Here is a 21,610-nt window from a genome sequence, read left to right on the forward strand (position 1 = left end):
GCAGCCGAATGTAAGACGCAGATGATACAGCGGTGATCAGTAGAGGTCGGATTTTTAGGCATTGAAAAGCGCGTTTTAGGCGCCAAAAATAGGCAAGTAAAATAACGTTTTACGCCTCTAACGTCGTAAATATAAGTACAATAAATGTTTACATAAATTCAAATAATTTCAAAAGAAGACGTGATCGACCTGCATGTATACCTACATACAGTTTCCACCTTTGTTACTGTAATAAAGCCCCTCGGAATTTTCAAGTAAATTAAATCGCGCTATTTGTGTGTGCGTGTTGATATTTTCGTGTTCGCGTTTCATTTGTCTGTGACTGTACATTACTTAGCAATACACACACGTGTGTTCCGTACGAGAAATGAACAAGGGGCTATCTTTACCACGATCTAACACAGACCTCTCTTCGTGCAACATACCCCTTTGGGGTGTGTTGGTGTCAGGAATGGGGAGATTTAAGAGGTTAGTGTGTCCGTGTCCGATTCACAAAATTCACGAAACCATGAATAGGAAACGTAAAAGCTGTAGGATTGTGCGTGCCGCGTAACAGCTGAACGTGACGGAACGAGAGTAGAACATGTGCACACCAGCCGCGCAAAACAGGGAAGCTTTTGCGTGTGCCAGTCTGCTTGCTTACGTAGTTCGCGCCCTAAGACAAAGAAACGAAAGCGAACAAAGAGACGCATAGATGGTCTAGCAGAAAAGAAGCCGGTCGAAGTAATTCGTGCCAAAAGACAAAGAAACTGAAGTTAAGAAAGCGATGTAAACGCCATTATGCAGCAAACACGTTATAGGAGCCATGAAGACAAAATACAAGTTGGGTTCGTTAGAAAGACTGCTTAGTCCCGATAACAATGATACCAATATCATCGCAATCTTCGAAAAAAAACCGAGATATTAAAGAAAACGTGTGAAGCAGTCGCGACCCCCTAGCCAATTTCCCGCAACTTTTTGTCACGGAACAGCAAACGCTAATCAACCTAGTGCCGTGCAGTTTGTACCGTATACGTCAGCCGCCAGCGAGATGCACGACTTCCTAGCGAATGCACGGTTGAACGGAAGATATTCTACGCGGCCGATTCTACGCGGCGGAAGATATTCTAAGCGGCAGCGCCTGTCCAGTGGTTGATCTTTCTGTCTGTCCCGTCCTTCGCGCTGTGATTAAGTACGAACCAACCTCACGGATGCAGACTTTGTATACGTTCGTTATATAGTGCATGAGCGGTAAACTTCTCCGCAATGAAGGTCAGGGACAGTTATTCCGGAGGAATTTATTGCGGCTGCGCAGGCCTTCTAGCCTTCGGCGACGTTTCACGTGCACCGGTTCAGGACAGTAACACGCCTTGCGCGGACGTCCTGATGATCGATGCTGCTGTACACTAGGCAATAGGTGTCCTCCTTTTCCACTGCGCGCTCCACGCACCTCTTCTCTATCAGCATATTCACGCATTGCTTTGTCACGGGAACGAGGGGCTTGAAGCTCTGACTTACTGGTGCAGAACTTCACCTGCGAGTAGCTGGTGCTTTAGCGTTAGGCGCGATTATCCGCACAATCAACGGCGGCCTGTATCACTATCTTCCTCTCTTCGTCGATTTTCCTTTCGATGGCCTCTTGGCCGGCCTTGACCTCGGCCTTACATTGATGTTGACGCGGAGCTTCTTGTGGTTGTAGGCCTCGTAAAAAAAAAAAACATTACGCCCACCTCCCCTCGCGGGAACAATGGTGTGATGCGACGCTGAGGGGGGTTCAAGCGCTAGCGGAGAGCAACCGTCGACCGAAAGGCCGCCGGAGAGCGGCACACCGGTTATATGCGCAGCGCGCCCGAAGGAGAGGAGACCGCGGAGAGAGAGAGAGTGCCGCGGCTATGACGCAACACAATCCAACACAATCCACTTTAATCCAATCCAAATCCAATCCAATCCAATGCCCCTCGCGAGAGAGTGTTCGCTATCGGAGAGGAGAGGGGAGAGTGGCTGCGGACAACAACAACGGACGCACGCGGACAACAACGGACGCACGCAGGAAGGACGGAGGCCCCTGGCGGCAGTCCTCCACTTTCCGCCGAACTATCCTCCGCGCAAAGCAGGAGCTTGCACTTGAGCAGCGTCTGCAGGACCTGCTGCGGAATGTGCATCTCCGTGCCTGTGCCTTCTTGGAGCTGCTGCTGCTGCATCGTAACAGAAGCGCGTTGCTGTATTGGAGAAGGACGGCGATCTGGAAGGCGGATGCCTGCAGATGTTCCCGAAGCAGCACGTGGCGAGCTCTCCCTTGAAATGCTTTTCTGAAAAGCCCTGCAGCTTTCTGGCGCCGTCGCTTACTGTAATATACAGTGAAGCGCTGAGCCCTGCGCTCGAGCTCCTGCGGTAGTGCGAGCTCGAATTGGATTGGGAAAACTTCGTGGGACCTGCGAATAAAGTCTTCTTGCTAGGACTTCATGACTTGGCCGGAGTCGTCAACGCAGATTTAGCCAGCCTAGCCAGGGCCCCTGCTCCCCGTCAACGGGTCGCCGGTGTCCCCCCCTGCCTGGCCAGCGCCACGATGACTCGCTCGACGTCCTGGAGTTTAAGATTTTGATCTTCAGTCCGCACCGCCTCCTCGAAGGCAGGCGGCATCCTTCTTGTTTGATCCATCCGGGTATGCGAGGCAATCCAGACGATGTGCTCGAGCCTTGCCGGGGCTTTGCGGCACACTAGACAGGTGGCATCAGGGTATGTCTCCGGGTACATCTCGGGCTTTACATAGAGGCTCGGGGCCGTCTTTTTTTTTTTTTTTTTTTTTTGAGTTGCCTATGGACGACCGCCTGCTCCCTGCTCAATCCTTTGCAGGGCGGCGGGAGCGTGCGTCTGTCAAGTCGATAGGCCTGAGTAATTTCTTTGTAGGTAGTCATCCGGTCTCGTGTGCTGTGCTAGAAATGCGCTCCGACACTTTGATCGGAGCGGTTAGTAGGAATTGCGAGAATGGCCACGATTCGGAGGCCACGAGCCTGGACAGAGACGTCCCGGCCCCGGAGTTTGCTCACTGCGATGTCCTGGAACATGCGATACGGTGCCCAGCCGTACTCGATGCCGCACGCCAGCTTGAGCCGAGAGATCATGCTAGCTTCGGCGTTATCGCTGGCTGTATAGTACGAGCCGCCTTGCTAACATTCTGGAGTAGAACTTACGGAACGCGCCCCTGTCGTCTGTGTACTTGAAAACTATAGCAACTTGGTCCAGTACGTCTTCGATTTTCGACTCGATCTTCCGGATTCCCCGCGCTTTTCTTCAGTAGCATGTCGCAGTACTTGGCCAAGAGCTCGGGCGATTTTCGAGCCGATTTGGCGAGCACAGTTAAGGCATTTTAGTTGACGAGACCTGCGCAGGCCTTGTCGGAGGATTCGACAAAGCCTTCCTCATTCCCGATTGTTCAAATCCGGTTCAACGCAAGAGGGCGCCACCGCCTCAGCAAGCACGCAATAGCTCCTCCCACCGGCGCTTCTCCGGCTTCCAATCAGCGCGCACCGTGTGGCAAGAGAGGCTTGCAATCTTTATAAACACACTTATACACTGCATGGTTCGCTCCTCCTCACATTTCGTGTCAGCGAAGATGGCCCGGGATTTTTTTATACACGTAAGAACACAGAAAAACCTAGAACAAGAACTTGTGTAAAGAGACATTGCCGCTTGCTTTCTAGATCGCTTTTCAAAGCCCATGTACATGAGATGCAGATGGTACCAGCTGTGCCTCCTGTGTGGACGAACAGCATTAGTTGGACGGGAGAAAGCAGAAAATGTGCGTGTAAACCTTGACCCTGAACGGCCTACGGTTGGCTTCCTTCGTGGTGCTGCGCCGTACTCCGCGGTTAACACAATAGACGGAGGGAACAATAGCCGCCCTCAGCCTGTTTTGTGAGGGGGCCAACGCCGGAGACGCGCCAAGTTAAAATTGCCCTAAATTCCCTTTTGCAAACAGTCGTAGTCTTCATATTTTCAACCTGTTATGATGCAATCAGTGGTGCCACTGATGAACGGTGATTTGGAGCAATTTTTGTATGAGCAAATTATTAATTTTGGAGCAATTTGGAGCACCTAAATGCCAGTTTTGGAGCACCTTGGAGCAACTAAACATCAACTGCTAGTTGTGTCGAAAGCATCTCTCAACACTAAAAATTGACCAGTATCGTCCAGTAATTGATGTGGAGGTCGTCATGGAATGCGCTTCAAGGTGCTTTTCCCACATGCGATCACAAATGGACGGCACAGCTGAAGAATTATGACCTTCTTGTCCTTACTAGGGGAAGTCTTTTTCAAGGAGTCACTAAAAACGCTTCATAGTTGGCAGGCTCGAACATGCATTAAAAATAGCTTTCACAGTCAGCTCTCCCAATAGCCCAAGAATAGCGAAATAGCCAATAAAGAAAAGTTCTACAACCACAAGAAAAAGTAGCCATATTTGGCTCTTTATAGCCCAACCTGTCATTCCTGGGGCAATGGGATTTTTTTTTCCACTTATTTCGAAACAGTCACTAGAAGACGCCAGGTTTGATGCAATTAAATCCCTTAAGTATCCACGCAAAACCAAAAATGCAACAAAACATAATTTGCAAGGTATTTAGTTCCTTTCTGGTGTGGATAAAAGACAACATGCAACACGATAATGAATATTGAAAGGCTTCGACAAACCTGCCTAGTAAATAAACAACGCGCCTCTTTTCTAGTTTATTAATTGTTAAGGCAAGCCCTCGTGTTTTACCTTTATTTTATTAGATGCAGGCGCTTGCTATCAGTCCTCGTGCGCATTTCCAAGCTAGCTGGAAATGTGCACGAGAAATGCGCATGGAGCACTTTTGCATGCGATTCGTGCGCGTCGGCGTTGCGCGTGCGATTTTTTCACGCCCGCACGCGGCAGTTTCTACCACGCTCAGAAAATGACGCGCGTCTAGCGCGGCAGTGGGAGGAGCCTGGCGACCTGCGCCAATGGGGAGGCGCGTGCCTCATGGCGGCGGTTTCGGAGCGCTCGAGACAGCCCGGTCACGGCCGGCTGGCTCCGTCGGCGGTTTTCAGGCTTACCACCCCGGCAGGTATTGCATGGATGTTTTCACTAGCGACGCGGATGTTTTATAGTACCGATTTCGCCCACATTATAAGCTCCTTTACCACACAAGCAACTTCGGGCGCGCCTTGAGCGGTGTTTTAGAGAGCGCTTAAAAGTGGTCGCTCGAGCTCCCCACACCACTTCGCGGCCGAAGCCGCCGCCATGTTGCCGCGCCGCGCGCAGCGTGCGGGTGCTTACGCGGCGCGTTTTCGCAAGCAGAAAACGCTCCATGAGGTTCGTGCTTTAGAGAGACTGGCTGTTTTTCACGGCCCGCTTCACGTGCGGCGGTCCCCTCCGCGAGCCCAACAAGCGAAGCGAGAGCTTGCAGCCGACCGCGTCACGCATGCCGCGAAACGGCGCTCCCGCTGGCTCTCGGAGCGGAGAGGGCCGGCAATAAACGCCACCTAAAACTACCTGTTTATAGCAGGAATTATTGGAAACTACAACAAGAAGGAAAGTTTCTAACCGCGGTACGCCAGCGCTGCAATGACTTGCTAGACGAAAACACAGTATCGGCGGTACAGTGACGGCGCCAACCAAACCCATCGCGGAAAACACGATTACGGGTGCGAGGGAGTTCAAGTTATCAACCCGATTTAGTTATACATGACTAGAGACCACTGCGAAGTAGTGCTTGTAACAGGCTGCAGGCGATCGGCGCGACAGATTTTCGCGCACTTGCTTGCAAAATCGTGGGTTTTTATCAGGATGGCGCAGGATACCTTATTTGGCTCATTTGGCGCAGGAGTGGGAGCACTGTGCAGCAATTACTAAGGCCCTCCAGAGTTTTACCCGCATTGGGTGAATATGCTCGAATCCCGCTGCGGTATCCTAAGTAGGCTTTTTAAACAGCGGAGCTGTTTAACTTTGAGCTTAGTTTGTTGGTGTAAGCAAAAAAATACAAAAAGAAACGCCCCCGGCGCGACTTTCATGCAGTGGCTTTAGCAAAAAAATACCGAGCGCTCGTGAGGAGCATCCGGTGTCGTCCAGGCTTGCGCGTGGCTCCCCCCGTAGAGCCGGAGGCAGTTGTGTTGCCCATGTGACGTTTTCGGTCGGTTCAGCTTGGGAACGGGGCAGTCCAGGGTGGGTAGGAGGGAGGCGACGTAAGCGCGCTTGACTCAGTCGGCGGCGACGTCTTTCGAATGTCGAAAGTGAGCCTTGGGTTGCCGTTCGGCGTATGAGGAACGTGCACAGAGTTGCTCTTTCTGCTCCCTCTCTCCTGGGATCCACTGTCAGTCTGATGAGAAGCTAGGTCGACCCAAAGCTCTGCCGTTTCTCCAGCACTGCACCACGAGTGCAAGCTGCACCAATTTCTCTCCGCAGTGTCCCGAGTGCCGCCCGACAGTGCTACAAGCAATTCACTAAAGTGACGTCTAGCAGCGTTTCGCAAGAAAGCTTCGCGTCTGGCACTTCTTTGCTCTCCCTAAACCAACGTAATGTTACCTAACCTTCAATCTTACATGCACACTCTAAATTGCAACCCACGCATGGATTACACCCTCCCCACTATGGCTTCGCGGTTCGCACACAGTGTTCTTCCATAGGGACACCTGTCAGTAGTTGTGAGCAAGTTTACTTTCTTTGGGCGTGAAGTGGGGAGCGTGTGTCCATTGCCGGTACAATGCACTTGGTTCCTGCTAATCCCCCTGTTACCAAACATTCGTGGGTTCAGCATTTACTAGGCTGCATTCCTGGGCCATAAACTTGCCGTTTATTCCTCCTATCATGTGTCACCTACATCCAGAGACGATCACCCTAAGTTGACAACAAGCACCAACTTCTAAGACAGGCGATATAAGATGTCCTCTCCGGAGAATCATTACAATAGTTTTAGTACCGCATTTTCAGCCCTACACAAAGTGTTACCTATTCCCTTGCACAATTTGCACTGCGCATACACGCTATTTCAGCAAAGTAGCATGGGTATGCCACGGCCCCAGCATGTCCCTGTGTTTACAACATGGTGGCAAGTAGAGCAAAGTGCCTCAACGTTTTTGTTCCTCTGTGTGTCAGTACATCAGTACATTCCTCGCTGTGTCAGTACATCGTCGCCATCAGATCGAGATGTCATGTTGTAAGCACACCAGTAGGCTTTTGTTCGGATCTTTGTTTTTGCTAAAAGAAAAAAGAAAAGTGACGGTAACAAAGACATGCTTTTTGCAGGGTCTTCGCCACAGGTGTAGCTGTGCTACCGCTCACTGAGTGAAACATGACCAACAAAAAAATTAATAAATAAATAAAATAAAAACCCAGATTTCTTTTTAGGACATAAAATGTAGAAAGTTCCGTGTTATTGCTGCAGAACGTGAGCGGACATATTTTGATCACTGCGTGAAGCCAGAATAGCAGTAGCAGCAGCAGAGTACACGGCATGGAGACGTGTCGAATGCGCGAGTTCAGCGGCTTATAACTTTGGTACAAACAAGATAATGCAACACGTTTTTTCAGCAGCATTGTTGCCCTTTTGAGGAGTCTCGTTTCCCCAATTTTGAGGGCAACTGAGAGCGGAGTTTTTTTAAAGTTACGCATTTTTAGAAAAAGCTCAGCAGTCAATATTTGTTTTGCATATATTTATATTTTTTTCTAGAGATGCAATATTTTAGCTATATTTAGAAACATCTGGCCGACATTGCGTATCACTGTCAAGTTGGTCACTATTGCAGATACGGAAATAGAGGGCATCCAAGTGAGCCCCAATCTAATGTCTGCTCCGATTTCACAATTTTTCGCTTCACGTCTTGTTCACAGCAGAACGCAAAGTTCGTTAATTAAGAACTGTTTGTCACTTTGGTGTCGTTTTTGCTTGTAACAAATTTTAATAAGAGCAGTGATATGTGACTGGGTGCAAAGCTCCAAATATCAAAAAGTAGGGGTAACAAAAACAAACAAAAAAAAAAAAAAAAAAAAAAAGAGAGAGAGAAACCTGCAGCCGCCGGAAATCGCACGTCACCCGAGCACCTTCGCAGCTTTTTCCTCGAAAAGTACACAGGCCAGAGGGAAATGGATCGCACTTTTGGGCTGTTCCCTGGCTTGCGCACAACACCTGAATATATGAGAAAAAAACAAAGTGCGCGTGTACACGCATGTTCAATCTCCCATGGAATCAGCCCCCTAAAGTGCTGACTAGAGTGCGGGGTAGATCGGTTGCTGATTTCGAGGCGCCCTTCATGCCTGTTCAATACCATCCTTTTGACCAGTTTTCCGACAGGACAAAGATTAGGTGGGGTTGTCAGGGATTACCCTGGCTTGGGTACTGGGATAGCAGGCACACAGTTTCCTTCCACTGCGATAACTAGGCCGATGTTTTAGCTCAGCCGTATCACACCACCCTTTCTGCAATGGTCATAAAATAAGCAGTAATGTGACCTCCCAAAAGCAAACTACCGCATGTTTGTCCACTAAGATGATGCTGCCAAGCTGTATTGCCCGAACTAGCTACGAAGTGCACCAATTTGCACTTCAAAAATGACTCAACATTCACGTCTCACACATGGGTGACTGTCACGACTGCAGCGGCATTTTTACCACGATGGAGGCCATTTGCTCAGCTGTTCCAGCAATTTCAGGCATGACTTGGTGCAGAATGTGAAGCCATGCATTCCGCTTGCATTTCAATGACTGGCGACTAATTATCACTGCACTTCAAAGGCATAGGAGATTGCGCAGTTATAACCAAGCCTTCACTCCACGCACTGTGTTGCGGGGTGGCAGGGCACAACAGGCACTGCACGAGCAAGCGAGGCATGTATTTTGGGCACTTCCACAGAGAGCAAATGCACAGTGAAAAAGATGGTCCTGAAGTGCTTCAGACGATCCCGGTGCGTCAACTCTGGCCGGGCCAACTGGTAGCCACGATCATTGCTCGGCAACAGCTTCACGTTCAGCGGCAGCTCGTCATGATTGCCTCGACACCTGCAGAGAAACATGTGAAAAGCCTTGGAGCATTCCCCTGTTCAGGAGCCACACACAGATTCATAGCACACCCAAAGGTCGAGTCTACTCTCATCACACAGCTGTTTATGTAATGAAGAACTCAGGTTCGGCGAAGTTCAGCATTTATTATTCCCCCACACATGCACGATTCCCGTTCTGTTCGATGAAACAGGCAAGAAGTGCCTCAAGCAGGGGGGAGACGGTTCCCGTCCGCTGTGTGCAATCTGCCGCTGGTTATGCAGAGTTCAACTGGTCTAACTTGTGGCTTCACAGCCGTCCTTCACCAGATTATCAGCAGTTTTACAGAACAGAATGCACTCTTTAAAAATGTGGAAGCTGCATTGGGGAACGTCAGGCAGCGATCCGAATCATTTGACGAGCAGTTCCGGGTAACGGGTAAACCTGCCTCACAACAAAGGGAGCCCAGCTAATTCTGCTGGCCATGAGCGATTTTTGTACCAGGTTAGTAGCTGCTCCTAGTTATGTTCTTGTTTCATTTGCTCAGCTTAGCATGTACCTCTAGACACTCGACTGAATGTGCTGGGCCTTTTCCAGGTGCCGGTGCTAAGCTTCGAAAATGGCATTAGGTGACTCTTTTCCCCGACACAAACGCTGTACAGCGATGCTGCATGCATGTAAAAAGAACACATAGTCCGAACCATTCCCATGGAATACTGGTCAAAGTTGTCAAAGTTCCCGCTTTACACTCATATACTCCACCCCCCTGTTCGGTTATTGCATACTTCAGATACCAGTAGACATCTTTTTCCGGATTAACTCTTTCGTTACGGCGGAAAAATGGCTGATTTTGAATACTTCCACAAAACTATTCTTTTCTCTTAAGCTAGTGGACACATTTAGCATTGCTATGCATGTAATTGTAGGTTATAGATTGCTCTTACAAACACATACCAGCAGTTTTGTGAAAGGTACAATTACTTACAGTTTATTAGTCAAATAATCAGAAAAAGATGCACAAAAAGTATACACGCAACGTATATAGGCGGTTGTAATGAGCCTAAAAATATTTTAGGAATTCAAGATATACAAATTGTTCCTACATTTCTTCGCTATGATTCAATATATATATCAATGCTGTACACCAAGTTTTGTATTTTTGTGAGCCCATCAAACTAGCGGAACTGACGGCTGTGCCACTCCTCGAAGCCACTCGAGTGTAAGTCGGTCATGCATCCAATCACACTTTTTTGTGTTCTGACACAAAATCCTTTTCACTTTAGTGGTAAAAAACTAGAAAAAAAAATCCAGCACTCTTGAGAAGTGTCGCACATCGCTCCGTAGCGGTAATCTGACACGAGTGCCAGGCTATCATGAAGGTAATAACGCGGTATGTTGTGGCGCATTTGGCAAAATATCCCTACCATACGTTGTCCAGACCCTACACATCAATGTAAAGCCGCAGTCGTCAGATAGGAAGCCCGTTTTGTTTATAAATACAGCGGGACGCCGTTTTCACACAACTCGCCACTACCACGGGTTCAAATTTCACTCTTGGCGCGGTCTCTGCATGTGACATATCAACAAAACATAATAAAATCGAAAAATGAGTTGTCAATAAATACGCCAGATGGCGTTAATTGTCCGACAGGCGCCGTTTTTAGCTTTCGCAGGACGTTTGAAATCATCGGAACTCCGTGTCCGATGGACGCCATTTTCACACAAGTCGCCACTATCGCGGGTTCAAATTTCACTCTTGGCGCGGTCTCTGCACGCGAAATATCAACAAAACATAATAAAATCGATAAATGAGTTGTCAATAAATATGCCAGATGGCGTTAGTTGTCCGCCAGGCGCCGTTTTTAGCTTTCGCGGGACGTTTGAAATCATCGGACAACGGCGTCCGATGGCCTATGGCGCCGTACTGAAAACGTTAAGAGGTCCGTTGGAACGGGCGTAGACTGTAGGTGGTTATAATTTTTGTGAAGCTGTTATCTAGAGGAAGCATGGAGTGCAGTAAGAGTTGATCCACACTTTCACCTCTCCTAATCTGAAATTTGCACAACTCCAAATTTTATGGTTGAAGAAACAAATTCCCATTGCCCCTTTTCAAAGATAAATTTTCAGATAGCCTAACTTCTTCAGAAGCAAGGCTACAAGACTGAAAAACCCCTTACTGTACTTCTAGGTTCCTCCTGATTTTGGTTGCAAAAAAATAATAATCGTAGGTTGAGCTGTTATTTCTAAAGAACCCGTCAAAAATGGTACAGAAAGAATCGCATACATTTAGAAATGTTCATTCAACATGAAAATGTACTTCATATTGGCAAGCCACACACTGGACAGTTGATGAGAGCAACCAACAAGAGCAAGAACTCCGATCCCCCATACGATGAAGCCCATTCCAGGGGTTCTCTCGAGGGCTTTTCTATGGATTTCTTTAACCTGTGCCACAAGATGCGGAATGTGCTCAAGCACTATTCACAAACAATACAAACGTTGGACTCCACCAGACTGATGATCCTTTTTCCAGCGCTCTTCCCGAGCCCATGCAAGTTGCCTGACCCCCCGAGGTTGGAGTGTGCCCCAGTGTGCAGTGAGTGCACTCACTCTCGAAGTCGATCTTCTCGGTGATGTTCTTGGTCTTGACGATCTCCTCCTGGTTGGCCACAAAGACGGAGCCGTTGCCCAGGTCCTGCCAGCCGTTGTGCTGGATCCACGCCTGCAGCTCCCCGCCTGTGGCCACAAAGGGGATTGCGTCAAGACTGCGTGTTCCCCCTCCCCTCTCCCCTCGGCACTCACCGGTCACGTCGAGGAAGTCCGAGAGCAGGGACTTGTCAATGTGCTGGTACGTCATGTTCACCACGTAGCACACAACTGCACCGAGAAGAGGAAGCGAGAAATGAACCGACGGCCACTCGGGTCTCCCCCAAAGATGCGCCGATAGTGCCAAAGCTTTTGGTTGCTTGCTCTACCCCAGCCAGTACCACAAGCACCTTCAAACTGGTGCCTCCAGCCCGGCACCCTGGCACGGGAGTGCCAACAATCCCCATCCCTCACACCCAATCAACGTCCCGCATGCGAGCAGTGGTGGACCGGCTGCCCAGCTCAGACCTCTCGACCCTGTGCATGCCAACAGAGGAGGCACGAGCAGCCAGCAAGCAGCCGGGCATTCCGGTCTAGCTGACCACAGGGCCACTGCTCTCATCATCAAACACAGCAAAGATGAGTAAAGACAAGATGCATTTCAGTGTTTAAGAACCCAACTACTGCCCTGCACGAAAACACTGCACAAAGCTCTCTCCGCATTTCCCAACAGTGACATTACATGTCAACATTCAGACATAGCTTAGTTCTATCAAACCTAGACTGGGGCATAAAGCTGCATATTTTAACTGCAATTCCATTTCCAGCTTAGTGTACAAATTTAATTTCATTTGCCTTGGCACGGTTAAGTTAACAACCGTTGACTGTACCAGGAATGCATCACTTGGATCAAGACAAGAGCTCTACATTTCTTCCCAGGAAAAAGAGAATTTGTGACTGACCCAATTAGTGAACGCCTTTTTTTTGGCACTTTTATTATTTTTACGAGCCACAGTTTTTGGGTGGAAACAATGGTTCTTCACATGGCGAACAGGTTCGCTTGTTCGTGCGGGAATAGACATTAATTAAAATCTGAGAGGGAGAAATAAAAAACAAAAAGCAGAAAAAAAAAAATTGAAGCCAGTTCAACGCTTGCAAAATCTGACGAAACAGCGGAGCTGCTGTTGGTGTTCACGTTCACGGGCGAGCAAGTCGTGACGTTCCAGCACTTCTGCGTCCACTGTTTCTGCAGCACGCACAGGCAAGTACTCATGGCGAGCGCACGGGGACACTCCAACCATTCGGCGTCCATGGCGGGAAAGTGTGCCCGATGGTCGCGCTATCTCTTCCCCGCTTCTCCTCCCCACCCCCCAAGGCTGTGTATTGTGAGCCCCTAAACAATATTAGCACAAATTCCTTGGCTGCACATGCTACTACGCTGAGCGGGTTGGTATTACTAAATAGTGAGAAAATTAACCAGTGAAGTCATTAACCAGTCTCTAAATGCAGGCACTACCTCTTCCGTTCACACGAGTTTTGTTCGGCAACCTGGACGTGCAGCCCTAAGACCACAAGTTCATTTGCAGGGATAGCACAGTAGCACAGTTCACACACACGGCACACTTGGTGGCACTCGCTTTTTCATAATCAGGCAGTGACTAAAACGTAGCGGCAGCTGGTGCAGCTACAGCCCCTTTTCCACTCAATGATTTGGGACATGATTATTCTGATGGCAGCGGATCTGCACAGCTTGTTAAAAGCCCACAAAAGCGACAACTCCCACGTAAGGTCGCAAACACCTCAAAAAATGCAGGTGGGGAGCTTCTGGTTGGCTGCTTTTATCTCAGCCGCTTGAAAGGACCATCTCTGTGTGCAGCCAAAAAGAAGATAATCACTTCCATTCATCCTACATTAGGAAGAAAGCCCTGACAAGGAGAAAAAATGCACTTTATTTAAGGACTTTTCATATTCAGAAAACCCATGTTTCGACTGCCTTTGCAAAAAAGTCAGAAACCTGTATTCAAGCCATGGACCAGAAGCTTGAAATCCCAACAGTGGGCGATCGTCGCTCAGTAAGACGTGAATTCTCTCTCCCCAAACCAAATTGTTCTAGTTCATTGAGTGAAATCCACTATAGCTTGAGAATGCAAAGCAAGATATGGTGAGCGAGACTATGGAAAGTAAACGTGTTGGTGCTGCATCTGTTCGGATGAAACAAAAATAAATTTCAGTTGATGAGTGATACATCCAAGATGGAGCGTGCCATGTGGGAGCTCGTAGCTAGTCACTGCCCCCTTCGTCTCGCTCTGTTTCAGCCAACTGCAGCTGCTCTGTGGCATCATGGCCGTTTAGAGAGGCGCCTGGCGTGGCTGCTCCCTGCCAGTCCCACTTTAAGCATTCTGCTCATTTCTCTATCAGTGACATGAATATCAGTTGGGGACCACCTTGGCCAGCCTGTGCACTGCAAAACAATGCTGATTCTCTTTTTACAGGGCTTGTGGCATCTGCCCTATTTCGCCCTGCCAGCACCCCCCCTCCCCGAGCAATTTCCAAATGGCAAATGCAAAAGGAGTATAGTTCCTAATTGAGCTGGTAGGGAAGCGGGTGTGGATGGTTGTGAAGGGCTGCCTTGGATGCTTTTCAAGCCAATGACGAGGCTGGCATGTTGCTGGATAGAAAAACTGTGACATCAACCACACCAGGGAGCCCCCCCCCCCCCCCCCATGTGCTCCCACCGGATGAAACCAATACTGACGCCATGAAATTTCCAATGGGGACCACAAATTATCCAGCCTTAATTCGTGTGTGATAGTAGTTTGTGCAATTGCACTAAAGGAACAGAAAAAGAATGGAAGATAAATTCGGTATCAGCACAACTTTAGTAAGTTTGTGTTAAAACTGACCTCATTATTGGTGTCTCTTTTTTTGAATGAGCCCAACTGGTATTTTGTATGTAATGCGCTTTTTAAAAGACCACAAAGACAACATGCATCTTTGTTCCCTTGAAAGAACTAGCTCTGATAATTTGCCCAATCCTCTTCCGGCCATGTAAAATGTTTTCGAACAAAATAAGCAAAAAAACAAATACAGCTTTGAAATTTCCCACTTGTCAAAGTCACCAGTGACATAACTTCCAAAAGCAGAGTATAATCCGTATTTTAACTCCATGCGAGCATTAACACTGAGCAATAAAACTGAGCGAATGCGCATTCACATGTATTGATGAAGTGGCTGTTGGCAGTGGCCACTAACCACTGACCCAGTGCAGTGCAGCAACAGGGGACGCGTGAAGAAGTCTCTGGTGATTCTCTGCTTTTTCACGTGTTATTGTTGTCATCTAGCACGACTGTTTCGGTCTGCCTTGAAATAAACTTTGGCCATGCTTTGTCTCCATCGTCTGGAGACAGGCCAGATGCCATCATTAATAGAAAGGCGGACCAGCAGTGCAGCGCTTACATTTCCTCACGGAGTCGTTGAATCCCTTGATGGCCTGCAGCAGAGGCTTGCCCTTGACCGCTTCCTGCACACACAGAGGACGGAGACAGCGGCAGTGAACGGGGGCTGCACTGAGTATGCAATGCGCTACGATGCTGCAAAACCTGCTGCCACAGGCCCACCAATGCTGATAGGTCCTCGAAATCCCTGTTAAATGAATACGCACGCCTGTGCGTGTCCGTGCAATCCACACGCAAATAAATCAGTCTGAGAGTAGAGAACGCGGTCACCATTTGCGCTTGGGAGGGGTTAAAGTCTGGGCAACAAATGTGCAGGGCGGTGGAATTTTTTAAGCTGTTCTAATGGACAGGGTTTTATACTGCAACACACTTGAGAGAATCTCGGTGGGCCACACTTCAACGAGCATGGCCTCGTGAGCCACTGAGTAGTGTTCTGTTTTTATCCAAGTAGGGCTCACAAACAGGCCCAAAGGTGGCCTGAAGTTTAAAAGAAAAACAAAACAATATACAATGTTCAACATAAATGCGCAGCTGATGCCTGTCGGGTATTTCTCAATAGCTTCTGGCAGCATGAACAGGATGGGTGGGGTCGAGCCACTGCTTGTCTGTGTCCCGTTCGTCCCTTCTGAATTCTTGCGCTTGAAATTCATACAAGGAAAGGAATGCTGCCCCAGCACATTGTATTCGCTGTGATGGGCCATGAGAAGCTACGGCAGAAGTGAACACACCAGGTCAGGAGCTCCCACAATGCATGGCATGCGATTGCACTGGCATACTTCCTTTTAGCATATATCAGTGCCAAACTGTACGCTTTTAAGACTCTATGAAGACAAGTTTCACACAGCCACTAGAAGCACGTTTTATATGGTTCCACGTGCTGAGGTCTTTGTGCCCAAGTGACCGCACGGTACAAGCTGCACTTAGTCGTGTTTCAACAAAAAAAAAAAAAAAAAAAAAAATCCCCAAACAGCTCTGCAAAAACTTGCTGCCCACTTCACAATGCACAAATGGGCACTGAAGCTGCCATACTCCATGAAGTGGGCATCCCGAAGCAGTGGTGCCTGCAACGTGTGACACGTCAGTTATGGTGAACATGGCAGCCAGTGTCATCATGCTCAAGCGTAGCTCTTTTAGGGGCTACAACTCGGTGATCTCAAACTCATCTCAGGAAGTGGGTCACATAGACAACATTAAATACCGCCAACGCCCAGGACTCCACGGGGCACGGGTTGGGCGTTAAGCAGGGTGCTCGCTTAAAATGCACCATACTTTTCAATGCATGTTAGCACAGCGCTGAGCACTGCTGAGATGAGTTTATTTCAGCCCAGACAGAGAAGGTGAAAGCACCAAGTTCTCAAGATGCTGACCTTGTTTACACGGACAAGCTTTCTGCACCAAGGTTGCTGCATTTTCATTTCAACCACCAGAATGTTTTTTCCCCCTTATTCCTGACTGCATGGGCCATTAGCAAACGTCGGGCGAGCTGCACGTTTGAGAACCCCGCTATTATAGCACACACTTGCGTGGGAGTTGGCAAGGGGGAAATGGGCCACGGGCCTGCCCTGGCACATCATCAACGCCAACAACAGCTAGGCCGGTGTTTAGGCAGCGTTGCTGGACAGTGTGCCTGAATGTCTTACGTGTCCATTCCCAGATTTTTTTTAATGTGTGGCATTAACAGCAAGCGGTACCTCAGGAGTGCCTAATAACAACCTGTAGGAAAGGAGCCGTGGACTCGGTGAGCAGTGGCCTCCTACATTTATTGGAGTGCATAAGACCGGCCGGAACTGGAGAGAGGCGATGGCATGCTACCGCCCAGGCACCGCTGGTGGATTGTGAAAGGATGCGGAGCATGATGATAGCGGCGCTAAATGCGGATGGTGTTGCCGCCACTACAAACCCACTGAACATGCCAGACATGCCTAACTCTCTTGCTGCAGATGGATCCTGTGGGCTAAAATAGGTGCAATAACATAACATGTCTGTGTGGACACTTTGGACAAGGGCACAATTTTGGCACGACAGTCCCATATTGCAAGCAAGAATATGCACTGTGGTACTGAACTAGTTTTTGGCATGGAAGAATTTGCTATTTCCCAATCTGCAGTGAAAGGGTGGTTAGCGCTTGCATCTTTCAGACTTGCTTCTGTTTACACTCCAAACGAAAGCGTTGAAGAGGACAGTGCTACGTCCCAGCAAGAAACCCAGCTTCACTACTATTTGCAACTTAAAACTGTCGCCTAACGATTCTGTCCGGCCACCCTCTGATGGCATTAAACTACAGGGGCTCACGGGGTTATCATGCACATGCCACGCAGGCTAGTAGTAGTTGCTTGTCAACCTTTAATTTACAAGATGAGCCTGTTGTAGTATAACCTCATAACTACTCCTGGGCTGTCTCAATGGCAGCTTCTGAATTGACACGGTGATATCTCACACAGCATTCCCACACTGCAAGACACACTCCCACAGGGCTCTGAGATGACTTCAAAAATGTCTATGCCCCCGGTCAAAGCTGACAGGCCCCTCTTATCAGCTGTTTTATGTTTTACCCCGCGTCCACGCCTCACTACCCCACCATGCTGTAATGCCCGTGCACCCAACGCGTTTGGCTGCGAAGAACCCCACTGCAGCGTAAACCAGGAGGGCAGAGTGGGTGGCACTAACGCAGTCCCACCACAGCCCCCCCATCAGTCCTGCCGAACAACGTGACACTTCAACGTGTGCCGCACCACTCACCCAGAACCTCTGGAAGTCGCACATCTCGAGCAGGTAGTGCAGGTGCAGGGCCAGCTGGATGTCTTTGTCCACCAGCTGGGAACGAGTGTGGTGCACAATGAAATATGTACAAACACACTCAGGCACACCACGTGCTAACACGATGGTATTACACAAATGCTGCTACCTACTAGCCCTAATCAAAGCCACTGCAGGCACGGGACAGTTGAAACAGGATTAGGAGCCTTTCTTGCAATGGGAGAAGCTGCCTTTCTCGGTGGAGATACGAAGTTTGTAACAAGGGCAAAAAAAGCTTATTTTGAGGCAACAAATACGAATAAAATGAATTCATGAAACGATGTTAAACAAAAAATTCTGTTGGTAGTTGTCAGCACGGACTACCTAAATAATGCCATTTGATTCCTGAATGCATTGGACAGTAATGACATTGTTAAGGTACATACAGCCCAGGTACACCATAACACAAGAACCATGCAAGCAGTCCTGCAAACTTCTCTCTAAGAAAGGCAGAAAACTGATCAGTGTAGAAGATAAGCAAATACTGGAAGTGCACATAAGCTGCTCAATGCGGCAGCTACTTTTGTTGCGCTGCACAAAAAAAAAAAAAAAAAAGAAAAAAAAAGGGAAACCTTGGCAACCACCCAGGTTTTAGCTTGCACTGCAAATTGTTTAATGAAACTTTAGCACTGGACTTCTGCCCACACCCAGTGGCAAAATAAGCTGGGGTATGCAACTGGGTGGCAAAACACACGACCACAACATCAGAAGTTGCCCTTCTGGTACTAAGAAGTCGATGAGCACATCTTTCTATATTTGCAAACGCGCCTACTTCTTGCTTGCAGCGGAAAGCCTAATGTAATTGCATGAATTCACACTAGGGGTCGATTACTCTATTCCCATGTGACAGATGCAGTTCGCCAGAGCCGGTGAGGGTGAAGCATGTGCTGGTACTTTGCCATAAACAGACAAATAATATGTCACCACACAATTTATTTTATTTTTTTGTGATGAAGTGATTATGCGGATAGCACGTACCGCTGTTACTTTCTATATACCATGACACTTTCTAATACTGATGCTGTCCAGATGCGAGCAGGCTGCTCTGGAAGATAGAGATCATACCCCACATTTTTGTTATTTGGCTATCAAGATGTATGTCCCGCTACTATGCAGGGCAGGCGCTTATAAAAGCAAAAAAAAAAAAAAAAAAACTACAATAAAACAAAAAACTACAAAGGTTAGCAACAGTACGAAAGAATAAATGAAGGAAATGAGCCCTAGTGTTGCACAGTGCACGTAATCAGCTTGTCCTCAAAAACCGAGGAAAATGTCATATTAGCAGGCATGCCCAGTGCAATGTCTCGACACCAGAAGTGCAATGTAAGATGGTGTAGCAGTGCATTTTCCACGCCACTCGCCCGCCCTGGCTTATTTTGACGCCGAATCACAACGCATTGCAATCGCCCCGACCCACTGCTCATGGTAACAAGCAGTGCGATGATGAGTCGGATTACAATCACATCCTCATGGAAGAAGTTGTGGGTTACTTCACTTCTTAAAGCTAGTGAACAGCAGCGGGATTACAGGCCATGTTCCCCTAAGAAAAACAGTATCCCACTCACACACCCCCCTTCCTGATGAGGGGTCCGTCACTAAGCAAAAAAAATGCACTGATGATCACTGTACTCCCTAATGCAAAATTTGCGCTGAGTGCGAACTGCAGTCTTCTTGGTCAGGATGCACATCTTCTGCATCTCAGAAAGATGAACGCCCGGCAGTGCACGCTGCTGCGCTCTTATCTCGCAGAGTGCCACCGGTGCCGGAGAGCACGTTGTTGCACATCGTGTTTAAACCACCCGGTCCGCATGAGCCACGCATGGAGGAGTGGCGGGGGAGGCAGTGGGAGAGATGAAGCCATGGCAGCAGTTGCCGTCCTCCCCCTCACACCTTTGCCACACACTCCAGTGAGCATCTCGTGCGGGCTCAGCATACCGGCCCTCACCCTGTTGCAACACTTCCCTCTGCCATTCTCTTTCTGGCTTCGCTCACTTGGTTACAACGCCACCGCCGTGGCTGACACCATCACCAGCGTGAAACCACAGTAGTGGCTGCCAAAGTGCTTGCACACTAAAATGAGGAGCTGGAGGTAATGATGCCCTCGTCAACAGCATGTCCATCTCAATCTGTTCCTCACTAAGGACACAAATGGAGGACTAAGGAGTGTATACGCGTGTATGGTTGCACCCAGCGACTGTCACCACATTCTACGTTCTCAACAATCCCTTTGAAAAGGGAGTCAAACCTGAATTTGACATTTTTGGGATAACATGGCATAGCTTTGGTGTAGCACAACTACGCGCAAATAAATAAATAAAGAAAACAAGTACTGGGCACAGCCAGCCAGCCACTGCTTTATTTCTAATGGCATAAAACAAGTTCATTGCTAGAAGCAGTTGCATTGCGCAGCAGAACTCAGGATTTCAGTTAGGGCTGAAATCCAGCAAAGTGGAGGTTGACACAACTGATGCGCAACCTATTGAAGCAATTGTGCCAACAATTTAATTTATGCATGGACAAGAATTTTTCGCTGAAAACCAAGTGTACGTAACACCTTATGGCATAATACTAGCCTTGCGAGGAGGAAAAGTGACATTTCATCCGACTTGCAAGCGGCACGGCTTATGACCCTCACTAAATTAGAACAGAATGGGATGTGGCATTCTCTTCCTGCTCCATTACAAGGAAGAGATGTGAAGAAGCCACATCCACGTCTGCGTTCCCTGTGGCTTCTGCCCTAACCACTGCCAGCTCAACTGTTACTATGGTGGACAGATGGAACAGCCTGTCCTATGGAAGGCCCTTGAAAGCACATGGAATGGATCAACAAAAGAAGAATAGCGCATTAACTGATTTTTGAGTGCAGCTTTTGCTTTGCTGGAGGCCGGCAGTTTCCTGTAGTGTTTCGTTAGTGTTTTGCGAAGCGCTATTGCGGTGAAAGCAAGCTTAGATATCAGGAGCGCCCCATTCACAGAGCATCTATAGAATACTTTAGGGTATGCACACTTGAAGGCAGCATTACCTACGATTTACTAGCGCCGTTTTGTGAACAGTTGCAAGGATCACCTTGTTCAGATGAGCGCCACCACTCCAGCCTCAAAAACAGAGACCTACAACTTTACTGATTCGTAAAACGAACTCACTCCCCACTAGGAACTTCTACGGGGCAAATAATTTCATTTGTCGATCAAGAGTTCCGGTTGCGATCTCTTTCGGCATGAAAAACGGACGCTACCTTTTCCTGGTCGATGAGGCATTTGCAGAGCACAAAGTCCGTGTGGGGGAGGTTGGTGAGAGCCTTGAGCAGGACGGCGACGACCACCTCGTTCTTGAATTTCAACGGGTTGAACTGGTAACTGGCAAGGAAACGGATCGAGCCGTCAAACCGCGGCGGCGACACGCGGGCGCAAGTCACACTCACAGCTTAAGCACCGCCAGGTTCGCCTCCAGGTCGTAGACATTCTCGCTGGCCTGCAGCTGCACGTACTGCTCCAGCTGGATCAGGTTCTCGGGGTTATACCTGCGAGCAGTTTCCACAGATGGCACACGGGCCCAGGACCGCGCGATGATCGCGCCGGCTCGGTGCCACTTGCCTGTCGATGCCTTTGAGCATCTGGGCCACCTGGACACGCATGGTTTCGGCGACAGACATTCCCGACGGCGGCTTCACGAAATCGGAGCCCAGATACGACATTTTTGACTGGAACAGCACGTGGCTAGCGATTGAAGAATTCACGACCCGCCGTACTGTTGACGCACCGCCGCAAGTCTGTGGGCAAACCAGCAGAGGTGGCGCTGTGAA

At 48.6% G+C, this 21,610-nt stretch overlaps 1 protein-coding gene across 1 annotated transcript; it reads right to left on the reverse strand.

Moving 5' to 3' along the window:
- Positions 1 to 8,811: 8,811 nt before the first annotated feature.
- Eif3k (eukaryotic translation initiation factor 3 subunit k) lies at positions 8,812 to 21,598 on the reverse strand. The gene is made up of 8 exons (XM_077681585.1): positions 21,402 to 21,598; positions 21,230 to 21,328; positions 21,044 to 21,164; positions 17,752 to 17,826; positions 15,014 to 15,077; positions 11,774 to 11,848; positions 11,582 to 11,707; positions 8,812 to 8,992 (listed from the first exon to the last, which is right to left on the reverse strand). The coding sequence occupies exons 1-8, from the start codon at positions 21,500 to 21,502 to the stop codon at positions 8,961 to 8,963; spliced, it is 693 nt and encodes a 230-aa protein (XP_077537711.1). The 5' UTR covers positions 21,503 to 21,598; the 3' UTR covers positions 8,812 to 8,960.
- Positions 21,599 to 21,610: the final 12 nt, after the last annotated feature.

Source organism: Haemaphysalis longicornis, unplaced genomic scaffold (genome assembly GCF_048455015.1).
Source record: "Haemaphysalis longicornis isolate Haplotype H1 unplaced genomic scaffold, Haemaphysalis longicornis Haplotype H1 scaffold_8, whole genome shotgun sequence".
Lineage (NCBI taxonomy): Eukaryota > Metazoa > Arthropoda > Arachnida > Ixodida > Ixodidae > Haemaphysalis > Haemaphysalis longicornis.